The sequence below is a fragment of the Lissotriton vulgaris genome, chromosome 5 (assembly GCF_964263255.1).
Source record: "Lissotriton vulgaris chromosome 5, aLisVul1.2, whole genome shotgun sequence".
NCBI classification, from domain to species: Eukaryota; Metazoa; Chordata; class Amphibia; order Caudata; family Salamandridae; genus Lissotriton; species Lissotriton vulgaris.
This window is the reverse complement of record NC_141693.1, coordinates 1,287,953,874-1,287,971,613: the sequence shown is the minus strand read 5'-3', so window position 1 is coordinate 1,287,971,613 and position 17,740 is coordinate 1,287,953,874. Positions and strand designations below refer to the sequence as shown.

At 41.3% G+C, this 17,740-nt stretch overlaps 1 protein-coding gene across 3 annotated transcripts in view; it reads right to left on the bottom strand.

Moving 5' to 3' along the window:
* TMEM9 (transmembrane protein 9) overlaps nucleotides 1–17,740 on the bottom strand; it is a 285,457-nt gene that overhangs the window by 193,869 nt on the left and 73,848 nt on the right. For 2 of the 3 annotated variants that reach the window (XM_086923165.1, XM_086923166.1), the window contains exons 2-3: nucleotides 11,596–11,703; nucleotides 10,440–10,531 (exon numbers count right to left, since the gene is read on the bottom strand). In XM_086923165.1, coding sequence (XP_086779291.1) covers nucleotides 10,440–10,531; nucleotides 11,596–11,664 — 161 coding nt within the window. In that variant the 5' untranslated portion in view covers nucleotides 11,665–11,703. Of the gene's footprint in view, nucleotides 1–10,439; nucleotides 10,532–11,595; nucleotides 11,704–11,800; nucleotides 11,924–17,740 lie in introns of those variants that run through there. The other variant, XM_086923167.1, reaches the window with a different exon arrangement.

Sequence of the window (17,740 nt, the reverse complement as noted above, 5' to 3'; positions counted from 1 at the left end):
ATACCCCTAACCTCGCTGCATTTTCAGGGTAGCTTTGGATATCACCAAACTTGCCATGATATTTAGGTGTAACTCTTATCTGAAACCTGAAAAGTTTCCTTTGCCCTGAAAAAAGTGATTATTACCCAGATACTTAGGACCCCTTCAGCAGATCCATCAAATTAAGCAACTGTAGGCCTGCATCTCTCTAGCCTCTCCTGTCCAAAATCAATGAAAGGCACCGAACATCTAGTTGTCAGACTATTTGGAAAATAATGGAATTCTTAACCCAGCCCATTTGGGATTCGGACAATATCGCAGCATAAAATTATCACTTCTTGCTATGGCAGACGACCTTGGACTCATCTTGGAACGGGGTAGTATGGCTGCCCTGGTCCTTTTGAATTTATCCATTGCCTTACACAGTAGGCCAGATGTACTAAGGTTCCTGTTTGCATTTCTTAAATAGCAACTCCGTAGAAATCTCTATTTAAGAAATGCAAATGGATAAGTACAAAATATACGATTCCCGAATAACGATTCCTACAGATTAGGAATCGCTATGAGGGAATCACAAATAGGAAATGCCACTGCATTTCAACCTCTGGGTGAAATAGAAAATGGTTTTCAGTTTCTAAATTGTGATTTCCTAATAGAAAATCGCAATTTAAGAAATGCAAAGCCAAGGGTGCCCCTGGGCATAAGGCACCCCGAATTTCCTAGTGCATATGTGTGCTTCATGTCCCAATAAACAAAATGCATTTTTATTTTTTTTTAAATTTGCACATGTTTACCATCGACTTGAAGTCAATGGTATTTGCATTTCTCAAATGCCCAATTTGCATTTAGAAAATGCTTTGTACGGTCGTAATTTGCAATTTCTACAGTGTAAAAATCCAAAGAATGGATATGCAAATCCAACAGTACTGTTTTATTTTTTTTAAAAGCACTATGGTCTCTGACATAACATTCATCCCACTTTTGGACTTTAATCCATGTATTGTTGTACATTGTTCTTAAATTATAAATGGCCCAGAGCACAGTAAACAAAACTATGAATTACATTGATACTGCCTTCTTCATTTATATTCACTTTTAGAGAATGTCTTCACTTGTCATTTCTTAAAATAGCTTAAAACAGGGGCATGGCCAAGATGGCAGCCGAGTAGAAGCAGTTCCCCCCCCCCCCCCCCGGCTCCAACAGTCGACTGCCTCGATCAACTTGTCTGTACCATTGCACAGGCTTGTTTCTTAATTTTGGAAACTTACTCATAAAAGCTACAAGATCACGTCTACTCCATGGTACATGGACATACACTCCTTCCGTTATTTCTCAGTGGATAAGATGAAGCTCCCTCCTCCTCCTGTTCACTATTTTCCCCTACTAACTCAGGTTGTTTCTTTTCATGTTTTCTTGCCCATTTATTCTCTAATTTTTCAAAAGCACTCCATTTACAAATACATTCTATTAACCCTGTAATGTGCAACTGCAGTTCTGAAAAACACATTGCTTCAATTATTCATTGTCTAATTTAAGCCTGTAACTTCTTTGAAAAGGATAACCGTTAAAAAAATCAAACTGCTATATCCAGGCCAACTCAACTCGTCAATTTATAATGTGAAATTGCTGCTCGTCGTGTAATTTCTTTACACAGGTATATCAATTCTTTCTCTTGATATAGATTCAAATGCTCTAAATCTAAACATGCCCTAATAATTTATTTTAGTTCAACTTTTAATTTGGGAATATTTATTGGTCCCTCTTGCTCAGGTTCTGGATTAACTATCTGCACAGTGTTCTCTGTCTTTTTAATCCCTGCCGATACTGCAAATCACAGTGGAACAATTCCAGCTTAAAAAAATGTTATCCCCCCGGTGCGACAGATGTTGGAAAATCAATAATTCCCCCATCGGGTGACCATTCTGAGGTGGTCTCCATTCAATAATCTGTGAATTCTGAGAAGTCGGAATAAATCATGATGTAGGAAAACCTCCTACACCACCTTGAGCCTGTATAGTCAGGATTACATTTATTGGGGTATTTGCAATTGGTCAAGGCACTGTTGCACGGTTGCTGGTTGCGGTACTTGCACCGGACCATTCGTAACAGATGTAAATTACACGTGGAATAAGCCTGTGGTTGAGCAACACATGGTGGGGAAATCGGAAGTTTTTGAAGAGGTCTCGGAACTTGAACTATGCTAGTTTCTACAGGGGCAGTAGCTATCGTACTACTCCTAATGGCATAATTTCCAGTACTACCAGTTAAGGTTGCATAAGGCGGGACGCACGGATAACATTTCCTCTAAAATATCATCCCCTGAATTACTAGCTGTCTCATTCTTTTTTATTTTACTCTTTTTCTTTTTCCCTATGTCTTTGTCATCTTCCCAATCTCTTGTATTTCTGTGGAAATAGCTGGATGCAATCTAGTCCCTTCAAGTATGGCTTTCCTCCATCTCTGTTGTTTTCCATCCCCCCAAGCATCTGCATTGTGCATTGCTCTATTTGTCTTTTTGTGATATTTTTCCCTTTCTTTCTTTTGTGCAACTGTCTCCCACATATTTAAAGCTTCATATTGAGTGGATCTATGGAGCGGCTTAATTTTTCACAATTATCCTTTTAATTTCTCAATACTTCTAGTCCCAAAGGTACCATGTTTTGGAAATTTTTATCAACCTTCTTTTTCTGCAATTCTGCACCATTGACAAAGCCATAAACATGTATATAATCCCAATTTAGCTGTCATGTAACGTGGAAACGTACTCTCGGGAGGCGCATCTTTGCCTTCCTGTATCAGAACTGCAACATCATCCTTTACAAAACTGTTAAATGCCTTAAAGCATTTCATGATTCTTTTACTCCAATTCTGTCACAGTTGTTATTTATAAAAATCCTATTAACAAATCCCAATGTGGTATTCACACAACCACTGACACAGCAACCACAGCAACCAAGCTCAGTACAAAACACTATGTGACATATGATCTCACTCCTTGCAGCAGCTCACTCTCCTTTACAATTTCACTGGTACTTGCATAAGGCAACAAAAATCTTTAAAACAACAATTTCTAAACATAACAATTCTTGCTTGCTCTTCTAAAGAAAACAATATAACTTGAATAACAGAAATACTACGTTTTTTACAGCCTACGATTTTTAGCACACAAAAAGAATTCAAATTTGTAAATAATATCTAAGTGATATGAGGACCAGCGTGTAATCACCCTAATCAATGCAGCTTCACCCTTTGCGCAATCAGGTTCTGCTAACATAGAACAATATTAGTACAATCACAACAGTTCATTAGTGTCCCTATCTCAATTAGGTAGGTGACGGTACCTCTCACTCCACACCACAAAACCTGCAAAACAATATACCATTTGACGATGGCTACCCACGTCCAAAAGGGAGCTCCTAAACCTCGTTGCATACAAACACTAAACATATCCATTCATCCAACCATTTATTCCCATCTTAATAACAGACCAGTAAACACAATTACAATAAACGACACATCACCCTATTAACACTCACACCTCCAAAACAGCAACAACCTTCGCAAATAGCACCTGGTCAATTTTCAAGCTCTGTGCATTTGATTTCAAGATTCAAGTTTTTTATTCTAACTTGGGCAATTATTTAATAGCTCCCTGTTTAAGGTGAGAACCATACCTCTGCTACCTGAAAACTGATACCGTGGAGTTGAGGCAAAATTTAAATAATATGGTTCAATCTTTTCTTACCGTCAATTACAGGCTTAAGCCCCGTTTCCGCGCTGGCTTCTGAGTATAACTCGCTTCAGGTGATGGATCTTTGCCACCTTGTTTTAAATCAGGAGCTATTTCATCATTATAAATTAAATCACAATGACAGTTCTAAGTTGAGTCAATGATGAGAGTTTAAAAAGTTTATTTCTCATTAAGAGTTTAATAAGATTCTTTTTGTTCTTTTTATTCAGGTTAGTCAATAAATTCAAGTAAGATTACAGACGTGCCGTAAAATTTTGGTAAGAACAAAACATCAAATATTGTATCAAATGCGTTCCATAAAGGACAAATTCCATATTCTAAAGAACAGGAAATTTAATTAAAGCAGACAAATTTCCAATTAAGAGTAGCTCATGAATCTCAGAAGAGTCTCAATTATTCGAGCAAATAAGCACACAGTTATAGTTGCAATCTGTAAAAATCGAGCATCAATAATAAGGCAACGAATGAACAACAGCAGCGGAAGCCACAGATGTCAGTCAATTACAAGAAGAAAATGGGATGAGTGTCTGTGAATCCCTGTGGAATGAGAGTTGAGACTACATTAGGAACACGCACCAATATATAAAGGAACAATATATGTTGTAGACATTGTATCAGGTCTCTCCTCTTCAGATCTAATCAGGCAGCAGCATTCGTTTGAGTTTAGCTCTTCCTTTCCCACAAATTAACATGAAGCTTCTAAAGTTTTAGCACAAAGTTGGTTATAGACATCTTATGTATGTAGGTTCTTTTTTTTATAAGCCTCCATTCGCATAGGTATCAAACACAGTTTACCCTTCTAAAATTAAATGTTTTATTGCATAAACAATGAACTATGCTAAAGAAGAGAATATCAACTTTCAAAAATAGTGTTTTAAAATATACAACTATTCTATAAAAGCATTAAATGAAATATGGAAAAAATAGGACGTTTGGTTATCATAGTAATATGCGTCTTAGCAAAATGTAATACAATTGATAAACTGGAACATACTCCAGTTATGGTGAATATTTCTAAGCATGTCACATTAACCCCTTATATGCCAAGGACATAACAGTTACATCCTCGGCTGTGGTGCTTGTGTGCGTAGGACGTAAATGTTACGTCCTCTGTATATCACCCAGAAATCCCTCTGCTGTAAACAGCAGAGGGATTTCCTTTTTAGTTTTGGGAGCCATTAAAAAAAATATATAATGACGATGGTGCACATGCCGCGCTGACGTCATTGCATTGATGTTACACTGCTTTGTTGCTCTAGGGGCTATCTCAGCCCTCTGAGCACGATGGCAGACGTGAGAGGTGTCACTGAAAAGGGGAGACTCTCCCCTTTCCAAAGGTGCCACTCCCTAGTGGATCCCTGATTGAAGATTGCTGCAGGAGGGCGAGCCCCAAGCAAAAATCCACTCCATTAGGTATCAGTGAAGGGGAAGCGGCCCCTTGAGCAAGGGCTTTTGCTCCCCCCATATTTTTGGGGCCAAAAGTGAGGTATCATTTTAATCTGGAGATTGAGGAGAACGCTGGATGGGAATTTATGCCAGCTCTGTGATCCCACACAGAAATGGGAGAAAATGTGATTTTTTAAGCTACATTTTAGGTTTGAAGGGGTTTTGGGTAATAAAACTTTGGGGGATCCACGCAATCCACACATCCTTGGACTCCCCAGGGTGTCTAGTTTTCAGAAATGTCTGGGTTTGGTTGATTTCCCTAGATAACTACCAAGCTTGGGACAAAAAAAGAAAAGGGCCCCCCTTGCAAAACCAGGTTGTTTTGTGATCAATAATATTGAGGGGGGGTCAATGATTCTGGTGCTGTTGGATTTATCCGCTGCCTTTGATACGGTGTCACATGAGGGGTGCTCGGTCGTCTGAGAGATGTGGGACTAGGGGGTGTGGCTCTGTCCTGGATGGAGAGTTTTCTCTCAGGCCGCTCTCAAGAAGTCAGGTTGGGCTCCCATAAGTCCATCTCTAGGGAGCTCACCAAGGGAGTGCCACAGGGCTCATGCCTAAGCCCCACATTATTCAATGTGTACGTGGCCCCCCTGGCTGACTTAGTGAGATCCTTCGGGTTCACCCCGGTGTCATACGCCGACGACACCCAACTTCTGTTCCCTTTTAAAACCTTCACACCTGCACTAAAGAAATCTTTTGCAAATGGAATGAGGGCAGTGTCAGAGTGGATGGCCAAGAACTGCCTACAGTGTAATGTAGGCAAAACGGAAGTAATGTTGTTTGGGGAGGCTGTGACACTATGGTCCCCCGATTGGTGGCCCTTGGAACTGGGACCTATTCCCAGTCCCAAACATACTGTTAAAAACTTGGGAGTGCTATTAGACCAAGCACTAACACTAAAAGATCATGTAAACCAAGCTGCAAGCACTTGTTTCAGGGCCATTGGACTGCTGAGAAGGGTTTTTCCATACCTACCTGACACTCATAGGAAGACACTGGTCCAGGCATTAGTCATTAGCAGATTAGACTATTGCAATGGTCTTCTCTTATCAACCAATGAAGAACAGCTCAACAAACTGCAAATAGTCCAAAACACTGCGGCAAGATTAGTCCTCAACGCTCCACCTAGGACTCCCTCCGGCCCTCTATTGGCCAAACTCCACTGGCTCCCAGTGCGGCAACGCATTAAGTTTAAAATCCTATGTACCATTCACAAATGTCTGTCAGGTACGGGGCCCAAGTACCTCACAAAAGCCTTCTCACCTTATGTTCCTGGACGCTCCCTTCGCTCCAGTAACCTCCAGCTAATACAGGTACCCAGAATTACAAAATCCAGGCAGGGAGGTCGCGCCCTTGCTCACACTGGCCCTGTCCTCTGGAACTCACTGCCCCAGACACTGAAACAAATCACCAATCACCTAACTTTCCGAAAATCCCTTAAAACCCATCTTTTTACAAACACTTAAAACCCACTTATTTATTTCAATCAGCTACTTTTCTGAACATGGACCAGCACAAACTGCATTCCCCCACTGGCAAAAGCGCGGAGATATCCCTTCGGGGATTGAATCAAGCGCTCTATAAAAATATAAATAAATAAATAAATAAATAGATGTCCCAAAATAAACTTCGGGCCCTTCCATGTCGCAGGCATTTGGCCCGCCCACCCAAGAGAGGTACCATGTTTATCTGGAGACTCAGGGAAATGCTGGTTTGGTGGCAGTTTGTGGCTCCCCGTAGATTCCAGAACTTTCCATCACAGAAACGTGAAGAAAATTGTATTTTTTCTTGTTTTACAAAGTTTGAGGTTTGCAAGAGTTTCTGGGTAACAGAACTTGGTGAGAGCCACACAAGCCACCCTATCCTGAATTCCTCTGGTGTCTAGTTTTCAAAAATTTACATTTTTATCGGGAGACTTGGGGGGGGGACAGAATAGTAGAACAAGTGTTATTGCCAATTGTCTTTCTATTCATTTCTGCCTTACAAATGTAAGACAGTGGGTTAAAAAGAAATAATTTAGAAATATACCCTCATATGCTAATATAGGTACCCACAAATTCAGGGAGGTGCAAATAGCCACTGCTTCTAAACTCCATACCTTGTTCCCATTATGGAAACACATAGGTCTCCTTGATACCTATTTTTCACTCCTTATATTTTACCAAATGAATTACTGTACACCCGTACAGAATGAAAAACCACTACAAGGTGCAACTCAGTTATTGGCTCTGGGTACCTCAGGTTCCTAGTGAATCTACATGCCCTATATATACCCGTAACCAAAAGGGTCCAATGGACGTACAGTTTATTGCTTTCAAAAATCTGTCATAGTTAAGAAAACGTTACAGGTGAAAATGTAGGCACAAATGGCTGTTTTCAATATGTTTTTATTTTAACTGATACTTTCTTTAGGAAAACATTGAAGGATCTACACAAATGACCCCTTGCTGAATTCAGACTTCAGTCTACTTTTTAACCATGTATAGCTTTCCGGATCCTATTATTGGTTTACCAACCATTTCTACCACTAACGGGAAGGAGGTTGAAAGCACAAAAATAAGGAAAATAGGCTATATCAAAGTAAAATGCCAACATTGTGTAGAAGTGTTTAGTTTTGTGACAAATGTCTGCCTGTTCCTGAAAGCTGAGAAGATAATTTCAGCAGTGCAACGCTTCGTTGATGCCTTTTGCAAGGAAAAAACGAGGTGCTTTCTTCTGAAGCACTTTTCCCCCATTTTACACCCAAAAAACAACATTTCGCTGTGTTTGGGGTAATTCCTCAATACCCTCCAAGATAATCCACAAATCATGGGTACCTTTAGAATCCTAAGGATGTTGGAAAAAAGGGATGCAAATTTAGGACGGATAGCTAATGTGGACAAAAAGTTAAGGGCCTGAGCGCGAACTACCAAAAATATTCAAAAAAAGGCTTGGCACAGGGGCCTGGCAGCGAAGGGGTTAAGGTTCAAGCTTCTACATTTCATTAAGCACATTTCAGCATTGTAGTGTTCATTTCTATTTAAGATACAACTTGCATTTAAGTGTTTCTGCAGTCTAAACAAATAACTTTGGGGCCAATTAGGATGGCGGAAAGACCACCACTGCCAGGCCAGCACTGGGGGTCGTTCCGCCATCATACATCTATAATCCCACCGCCGAATTAGGATGGCGGTGGGAATCTCAATCTGTCTGCGGCGATAGGAAAGTCCGTTCACCACCAGTCCGCCAGACGCAATCAGTCTGATTGCTTGGCGGACGGACAAGGGGGCATGAAATGGTGGCGGTGCCTAGCAGGCACCGCCAGCCAGAATACAATGCTGGCATCAGCCAGCCTTTCCATGGCGGTGGAACAGCCATGGAAAGGCTGGAGCTGGCGGAGGTTGGATTTGGGGGCCCGTTGTGGGCCCCCTCTGTGTTGGGGGAGGGGGTGCACTGGGCGGGATACCCATGGTACCTCGTGCATTTCCATGCACTAAGTGGCAGGAACCGCAGGGAAATGCAGTGCATGCCATATTAACATTGCGTATGGTGCTGCAGCCAGCAGCACTGTCCTCAATGTTAAGTGCCCAGGATGCATCCAAATCCTAATTGCAGTGGTTGGACCGCCGAATGTCTGGCGGGTGGTCCCGAACATCGTAATGAGCTCCTATGTCTGCATAGTGCAGGCTGCACATTTAAAATCTGTGTCATTTCATCTTTAACTTTTACGTTAATCATTGAACACATAGCTGTTATTTTAAATGATTTGTTTTAATTAAGTAGCTTCTTCAATTTCTCCGAAACGGACATTCCCAACCTATCTAGCCTTATGTTACTAGTCTGCCAAACACATTGGCATACCCCTAATTTTACAGTAAAGTGAAAGCTATTATGATGTTCTATGTGCTGTGAAGCAAGCCATTACCTCTAACTGGAGCACCGATTCCGCGCCCAATCACACGGACTGGCAGCATAAGCTATGGGACACTGTTGGCATGGACAGCCAGGCTACCGCTACCCATGAAAAAATGGACTAAAGACATGCTGGGGATCCGTGGTTCCCCCCACAGAGGCAATGTCACCAATCCCCAGGTGCGTCCCTAAGTCTCCCTCCCTCTCAGCACCTCCCCCTTCCTGTTATTGACTTCAGACTAGCTGTTCCTTCTTATTGAACCTCACCAGCCATTGGATAAAGGTGAGCATATCATATGTGTATTGCGATGAAACCAAATAAAGATAGATTTGAAAAATAAAATAGCTTAAAAACGGCATGAAAATCATTTATTGACTCAGTTTTGTGTTCATTTACATTAATTAGAGTAACCAAACTAATGTGTGGAATAGATGGTAGAGGGTATAAGAAATAAAGGCCCCACAGGTACAGTATTGGAGTAACAAGAAAATATGTCATCAGCACCACTTAGGTAGCCTTGGGCGAAGTACTACGCTACGCTCGCGTAGTTTGTGAAGTTTGCGCTACTTAGCACTACGGGAATAGCAAATAGCACAGTGCAAACACGCGTAGCGTAGCGGTCATTTTTTGCTTGCTCGCAGTCCCCAACGTCAAGTTGGCGACTGCGACTGAGCAAAACGACATCCCGGCGAGACTTTTTCCTCGTTCGCGATCAGCAACATCAAGTTGCTGATCACAAGCGTGGAAAATAAACCTCCCGGCGAGATTCTCAACACGGGGAGGTCAGGTTTCTCATCGAGACCGCTCGCGATGAGAAACAAACAGCCCGCGTTGAGAAAGCTGCCACCCGAGTAGACATCTACTCGAGCAGCAGAAAACGACCGCTTGCACTGTGCCAGATGTAGTTTGCACTGATTGCACAGTGCGGACAAGCATCCGGCACTGTGCAATTAGTGCGAACAACTTTTTGCACAGTGCACTACGCAGTTCGCGTAGCTTACGTAGTGCGAAGTGCACTTCGCGTAGCTACGTGTAGCGCTACTACACGAACTATGCCCAGGGTTACACTTAGGCCTTTTACCTGAGGAAATCAACTAAAATACCAACATGAAGTGCCGAATCAAGTAGTACCAAGCGCTCAAGTATTTTCATTTAGTAACGGAGATGCCTGGAGTGCTTTTCTTGGCATCCTATCGCCCTGATGATTTAGAGTCTCACCCCCTCATTTGACACGATGTAATATCGGGCAAGGAATCTTATCCATAAACTGTGGTGCACATTTGATAGCAGCTCTGACAGTGTAAAAACATACTTAAAAGTAATATGATCGGCTTATAGATTCATCCAATATAAGGAGGCTTACTTACCAGTCATTCTGGGTTACATTGTTTTTGTAAATCTTTCCTTTGATATTTCGGTATGGAGGGCAGATGCACTTGCATCGGTTGTCTTCAGACTTCTACAATGTAAAGTAGAGGGGAAAGTGATGGAAAATCAAGAGGTTTAAAAGGAAAGGAGATAATCATCAAAATAGAGGGGCATTTGCAGAGTATTACATAAATAAGTGTAAAACCTTCGGGTAAAAGTTCAGAAAGTTTCTGAGATACAGAAATTCTAACACAAAATTCTAATGGTTTGTGGATTTTCTTTGCCTTATACCATTCAGGCAGGGTGGTTTGAGAGGCTAAGACTGGGATTCATCGACTTCTACCATTATTGCTGGATTGTTCAGGTAATGGACACATGGTTCCTTGTTTGTCATAACAGAAGTGGGGTGGCTTAGTTGGTTGGTACAGGCTTGATGAGTTTTATTAATTAGACAGAATGGATTTGGTTATGGGCACATGGATTGCTTACCTTTCACCACAAATCTAATAGTGTTTGACTGATATTGACGTACCTCTGTTTTTACAAAAGCAAGCCTGGAAAACTTAGCGGAGTGCCATAAAGCCCTTTGCATCAAGGCCAGATAAATCAGGAGGATCCTTAATCATTAAGGCTGGTGGACTCAAGGCTTAACACCTTTTGCAAAGGATATATTGTACTTGCTTTTTAGGTCTTAATTGGTGCCTATAGCATTAGAGGACTTGACATCAATTTAGAGGATTTAATCTATGAGGCAGGGTGGCTCGATGTTAAGGCTAAACATCGTAGAGTAGATAATATCCATCTACTCTGGTCGCTGGTGAAACAGATACTTTGTGCAATATAAACATCAAAGTGATGCACGACTACCTGCTTGCTGTGTTATTATAGAGTGATATTGTCGGTGTTACACATGTCAGTGCTAAGGAGGAACCAGTCTTTTTGCACTTGATGAGGTTCTCTGGATGCATGCAGAGTTATCAGGACAACAGGGTTAGAAGTGAGCTTCCACTCTAACAGAAGACAAAGGTATAATACTAATGGCCAATTTACCACTCCTAGACAACAAAGTGCTTTGGAAGCAGGAAGATGGATTCCCACTTGAGGTACAGTTCGTATCAAAGCACTATGAAAAAGTCTATCTTTATTGCTGGATACCTCGTTGGCCTGTGCCAGTGTCTGCACAAAGAGAGAGCTCATCAAAATCAAAGGAGTCAAGAGCGTCATCCTGCGCAAGAGGACAGTGGGCGGTCTCTGGCAATGTATCTGAAAGAGAAAACAAATGGGGAGTATTAGTGCTGATGGCAGCTTGGGCCCTCATTTTCACAATCCTTTCCCACAGTTATGCAAACTATTATTGTACCCAATATGTTTCCGCTTGCACCCAAAGCTTCGAGCTGCTAAACCACAATGACAGCCCAGCCGGCTTCCTTCTTTAACTTAACTGTGGGCTGCTGAAAATCTCCTTTTCTCCCTCTGCTACACTTCCTTAAACAGTCAAAAACGAGAGTAATTACAAGCAGGCTAGGTCCAGGATGATGTGATAGCCAAGACTTGAAAAGGCCACAGGCCCACATGCTGAATATGGGACAAAACACATTAGGTGAGAAACCACATGACTAAAAGCCATGACATTTGGTTACAAAACAATCAAAACAAGAAAGAATTGTATTATTTTTTCTTGCTGAAGTTAAAATCAATTTAATGTAATTTGTGCAACTGTAATGCTTTATCATACCTAACACTATTCTAGCTCCTATCAAACTTCTGGTGGTTACATCCTATATATGTATATTTAGAAGCTGCTGGTAGTGATGGCTTTATCCAGATTCACCAGGTATGCACACATACACCAACCATATACTGATAGTTGTGCAATCGCTCAAGGCTATAAAGATAGGTTTTAGGGTTCTAACACCTTTATCTCATCATGATTCATTCATATAACAAATGACATACCAATAAACGAAGAATGGGGAAGACATATAGATTCGTGCATATGCATTTAAAGAACAAAATACCACTGGGGATATGAGAGAAGTAACACACAACAGCAAAAATGCCTACAACTAGGACGGTGAAATCATTGACACAGGGGTGGAATGAAATGCATGTTGGGGAAAGCAGTTCATGGACACTGGATTGGGCACTCCAACACTTGGTAACGAGCTACCATGTCGGAACACGGTGACATGCTTACTAGTCCAGGGAAAACACGGACTCGGAGACATGGGAGTAAAAAAGAATATGGAGCACTTACTTCGAAGTAAGGTAGTCACACACAATGGGACACACCCATACTCCAGGATACATTGAACATGGTCTCAAATTGGTTAGGGAGGCATACATACAGGGACCCCAAGGCATGGCAAAAAGTTCAGGAAAAACATGGGCAGGTACCAAAAACAAACAGCCAGTAGGAAAAGAAAAGGTATCACGCCAGGAAAGTAAATAACACTGAACATGGAGAGACATTCGGAGGACTGAGGGATGTCTCAACACTGGGAAACGGAATATGCCAACATAGGAAAGGGGAAGACACAAGAAATAGGAGAGAGGATCCCACTACCTTACTCTGTCCTGAAGCAAACCTTGCATATATTCACAAACAAATCATGACAAAATCTCTAAGTACTAAGAATTCATATCTCTGTAGTAAATCACCATATGGGGCACACATAAACATACCATAGATCTCTGCAACACAACTTGCAATTAGCTGAGGGAGACACATGCCCTCCCAAAGTGATTGGGAGATATAGGGAGATATAGCTTCTTAACTCTATCTGGATCCCCTGAGCTCACATCTGGCAGACACTAAAGTTATGTCACCCAACTTAATCAGATGCTTACATCAGTGGAGGGCAATCACGTTCTCCAGTCATGTCTAAAAAGCTTCAATACGGGATGGCAGAACGTTTTCTGATGTTGAACTTACAAACTAGGAAATACCCCCTAATATCACACAACAAAGTCAACCGAGGACTGATGCAAAATCTCAAAGTGGAAGCCCATTTTCATCCAATGTTGTTGGGTGTCACTCTTAACAATACCTTGACACTACTTCCTCCCACAAATATAGTGGTTTGTGCATTAAATAACTACCTTCATTCTTTAAAGAAAAGAATATGCATACTGTCACCACGCCAGTTAAAAAATAGGCTGCCAATGCCAGGTTCATTTCTAGAAGTGACTGTGGAAATTACATCCTGGTTGGTCTGCCAAGTATTACTCTGACTCCTTTCGAGGTGGTTCTCCACTCAAAAGGAAAACTAACTGCAATGAAATACAATTCAACCACATCACGCGGATCCTGCAGGAACTTCATTGGTTTTGTAAAATTGAAAGAATCCCGATACGAGACCGATCGGCGAATCCAAAACTTTTAATGATTTGTGGGAAAACTGATTAATCCCATTTGGAGAGAGGAGGCGGATATATTCTCATTTTCCATCTGTTTTTTTGCAAAGCGCACACCTGAGTTTTACTGAGGAAGGAACCAAGAAATATAACTAACTACTGGAATGTACCTCAAGCCAGAGCAACAGTAGTGGCATAACGTTTCTTGAAGTCCCATTAATAATAAACATGTTGATATCTCCCCTCTTAAAACTAAGACACGAGGAGAGATACTGATAAACTCAGATATTCCCTATCTATGTAAAACAAGGGATGATTATACTTTATTGTTTTTGATATTGTCCTGAGGAAGGTGGTGCATAATAGCAAAATCCACCGAAACGCGTCAACACATTTCTGTTTTTTGGATTGTATACTTTTAACAGATATTTTTTATAGTGTTATTCTGATTTCAATTATGATCATGCAACTCGACATCTGAATGAATGAAAAACCTCAAAAGAATTGTAATTTGGATAACTTATGTATTTGATAAGATTCATTGCACAATTAATCCATGTTTTTAGTAAACCAATGCAATTTGATATATTGTTTTAATAAATCGGAGTCAAAAGATAATTGACATTGTCTAGGCGAATTTTTGTTTGTATAATTGTCACCATATTTTGCTCTTTGTGGTTCAACTCTCTATACCTTTTTTTGACACGTACTGAGAAATGGTATGTGGATCCCTATGAAGATGATCTTATAGAGTGGGTTTGCATTGGAGTAAGTGTGCGTGAGACACCATTAGATAGGAAACAGTATACAGAGGGAACAATTCTCATTTACGGCGGTTGTGTGTCCAGTTACCTTTGTTGTAAAGGGTTACTCTCTTCACTAAAAAGAAAAACTAACTGCAATGAAAAACAATTCAACCACATAACGCCGATCCTGCAGGAACTTCATTGGCTAGCACTGGAATGATTATATTAAAAATAGTCTGACATATAAAGAAAGTGTCCTGAAAAAAATCTGCAGTCCCTGCCAATCTGCCTACCATCCCTGTGGGCTTAATAATTCACCTAAAAAAAACCTAAATTCACATCATACAGCAATCCATCACTGTCATGGCAACAATCATGTGCAACTCCCTTCCAGCACAATGGATGTCCTGGCCAGCAATCTAGCTCTTTAGAAGGAGCGTATAAAACCCCCATGCTCATACTGCAGTTGAGCTAAATTCCCATTTTGCCATAGGCTAGAATATGCATACCAATCTTCATAAAACTAGACAGAATCTGCTTCTATCTGTATGCCGTTGATCATCTCCGGCAAATTCAATTGCACTGTGCATCCTAGGTACATAGATGTTTTATTTAAAGTGTGTTTATACTGCTTCTAGCTGTGCTATGTAAAACAATTAAACCAATACACAATGCATATAGTATTCTGATGTAATACATATTGAACACAATTAAAAAGATCACTGCTTCCTTCTGCAAATCCAAGATTCCATCAGTCAGCCAAAGAGACCATACTTCATTTATCGGATCACACATTTGGAAATCCCTGCTAATGGAACTCAGATCCTTCAGACAATTCTACAAACTCCTTTACTTCCAGAAATTCTAGATTTTGGAGCTCTACCCTTATCTTTTCTATGCACTGCAGTTGTTAGAAAACCACCAAAACGGAAATCAGCCCGGTATGCTCCATGTATCATTAACACATATATAAAATATGTAACATGATTCAGTCCGGTTTTTTATTTGACGTCCAGAATATATGCTTCTATTTTATTCATTTCACATAGAAGACTTGAGGTACTGAAAAAAACAACAAAAATATAATTTACTCTTTGCTAATTTCTGAGCAAAGTTAAACTTTAATGTGAAACATTTTTAACTAATACCTAATGCCATAGTTCGTAAGACAGAAAATAACAAGTGTTACTATGGCCCATTTTAACAGGACTACATTAATGAATGAATGAATGAAACCAATTTTATAATGCGCAACTTAGCCCAAGGGCGTCAAGGCACAGGGCAAAGCCAAAATAAAAACAAAAGATCTCAAAGTTGCCAGGAACATTGCTTACTGAGAGACTTCACAGAACAACCAGGTTTTTAAATCCTTGCGAAACAAGGCCAGAGATGGTTGTGCCATCAAGTCGGGGGGAAGGGAAATCCAGAGCTTAGGAGTAATGAAGGAAAAAGCTTTCCACCCCATCTGGCTTTAGTAAATCTGGCACTTGAAGGAGTTTTTTGGTAGAGGATCGAAGAGCTCTGGTTGGAAGGTAAGGAACAAGCAGGGACCTAATACCCTCCGCCCGAGCCATAAATGGCCCCATGGGCTAGGCAGAGAAGTTTAAACGAGATCCTTGCCGAGATCAGATAAAATAGATCTCGGAAGGAAGAATGGATGAGTTAGCTTAGCAGAGATTAGAATTGATGACCTACCGATTATACATGTCAACAGCAAACATCAAGCCCAGTGAACTAAGAAAATATATAATTTTTGACAGAGCGAGAACCAGTTAATGGATATTTCTATGCTTAGTGCGTAGAGATGAAGGACTGTACTGATAGCCCATAAACTTGAGAGATGTGTCCACTGTCAATTCGTGAATAGAATATACACCTTTAACAGTGGTCAGGGGCTAAAATGCCCTGCAAATCCCTGCATAGGATTAATCAACTCTGTAAGGATATCTCAGACACCGGCATCCCTGCCACTGCAATCCAATGTGTCTGCAAGAACACATAAGCCTCTCAACATCTGCTTCTACCAAAATTAAATACACTGGACCAGCAGATAATATATCAAGATGCTTAAAACGAATCAACACATCTCATATTTTCTTGCAAGGAATTCACCAGGCTTCTTTTCTTTCAAGCAATGAAGCTTTTTTTTTAAAGTTTATTGAGAAAAGAAAAAAGGGCAGTTTACATGTTCACAGCAGTAATAATAAATTAGTCATAAACGATACACACTGAAAACCTCATCTCAGTGTACACACTACACACCCTGGTTGACAGTATTCATTTTGTGACATCAAGGCCCCCCACAATGTCTTCTCTAGCTCTCGGCGGCTCACAAATCTCGCCCCTGTAGATGTTCGAATGTCCCCAGACTTGCGTCCATTTATTCGGGCACCCCCTAGCTTCACAAATGGATTGTTCTGTCACCATGCACCAATCCATATCATTGGACCAGTCCGTAATCGTCGGCGGGTGAGAGGCTCTCCAAAGCCACTCGATATTTCCTTTGGCAATCATGAGCCCAAGCCTGACCCACAGTCGCTCCTTGGCATTTAGATCAGTGGGATCCCAAGTATTCAACAATGCTAACTTTATATTGCAGTGGATCTTGTGCCCTAGTGCATCTTCCATTCGGCCCACCACCCGTTCCCAGTACCCCTGGATAACAACGTATTCCCAGAGAATGTGAATAAATGTGCCCTCCTGCCCGCATTGTCGTACACAACCACCCTCCAGGACATAACCCATACGAACCAGTAAAGGCCCTGACATATAGTATCTGTGAAGTAACTTTAGTTGGACCAGCCGGAGCCGGGAGGAATTGGCCACCTCACGAGGAGAAGCTACCGTCGCCCGCCACTCTTCGTCCTCTAGGCCAGCAACGTCGTGGTCCCATCAGGCACGCAATCGGGTCAGAGGATCTGCCATATTGTTAATGAGCTTCCTGTAAATGAGGGATATGGCTTTTTCCAGCAGGTCACCGTCAAGAACTCTATCTTCAAGTGGAGAGGACTCAGGGAGATCGCTACCTCTTGGAATAACCGTGAGCAGGGCGCGTCTGATTTTGAGATAACTAAAGAATTCAGACTGAGCGATGTCGTACTCCTGCTGCAATCAGGAAAAGGGCACCACGTCACCCGATTTCCATAGGTCACCAACTCTAGAGATACCGATGAGGTCCCACTTGTCAAAACCCTTCG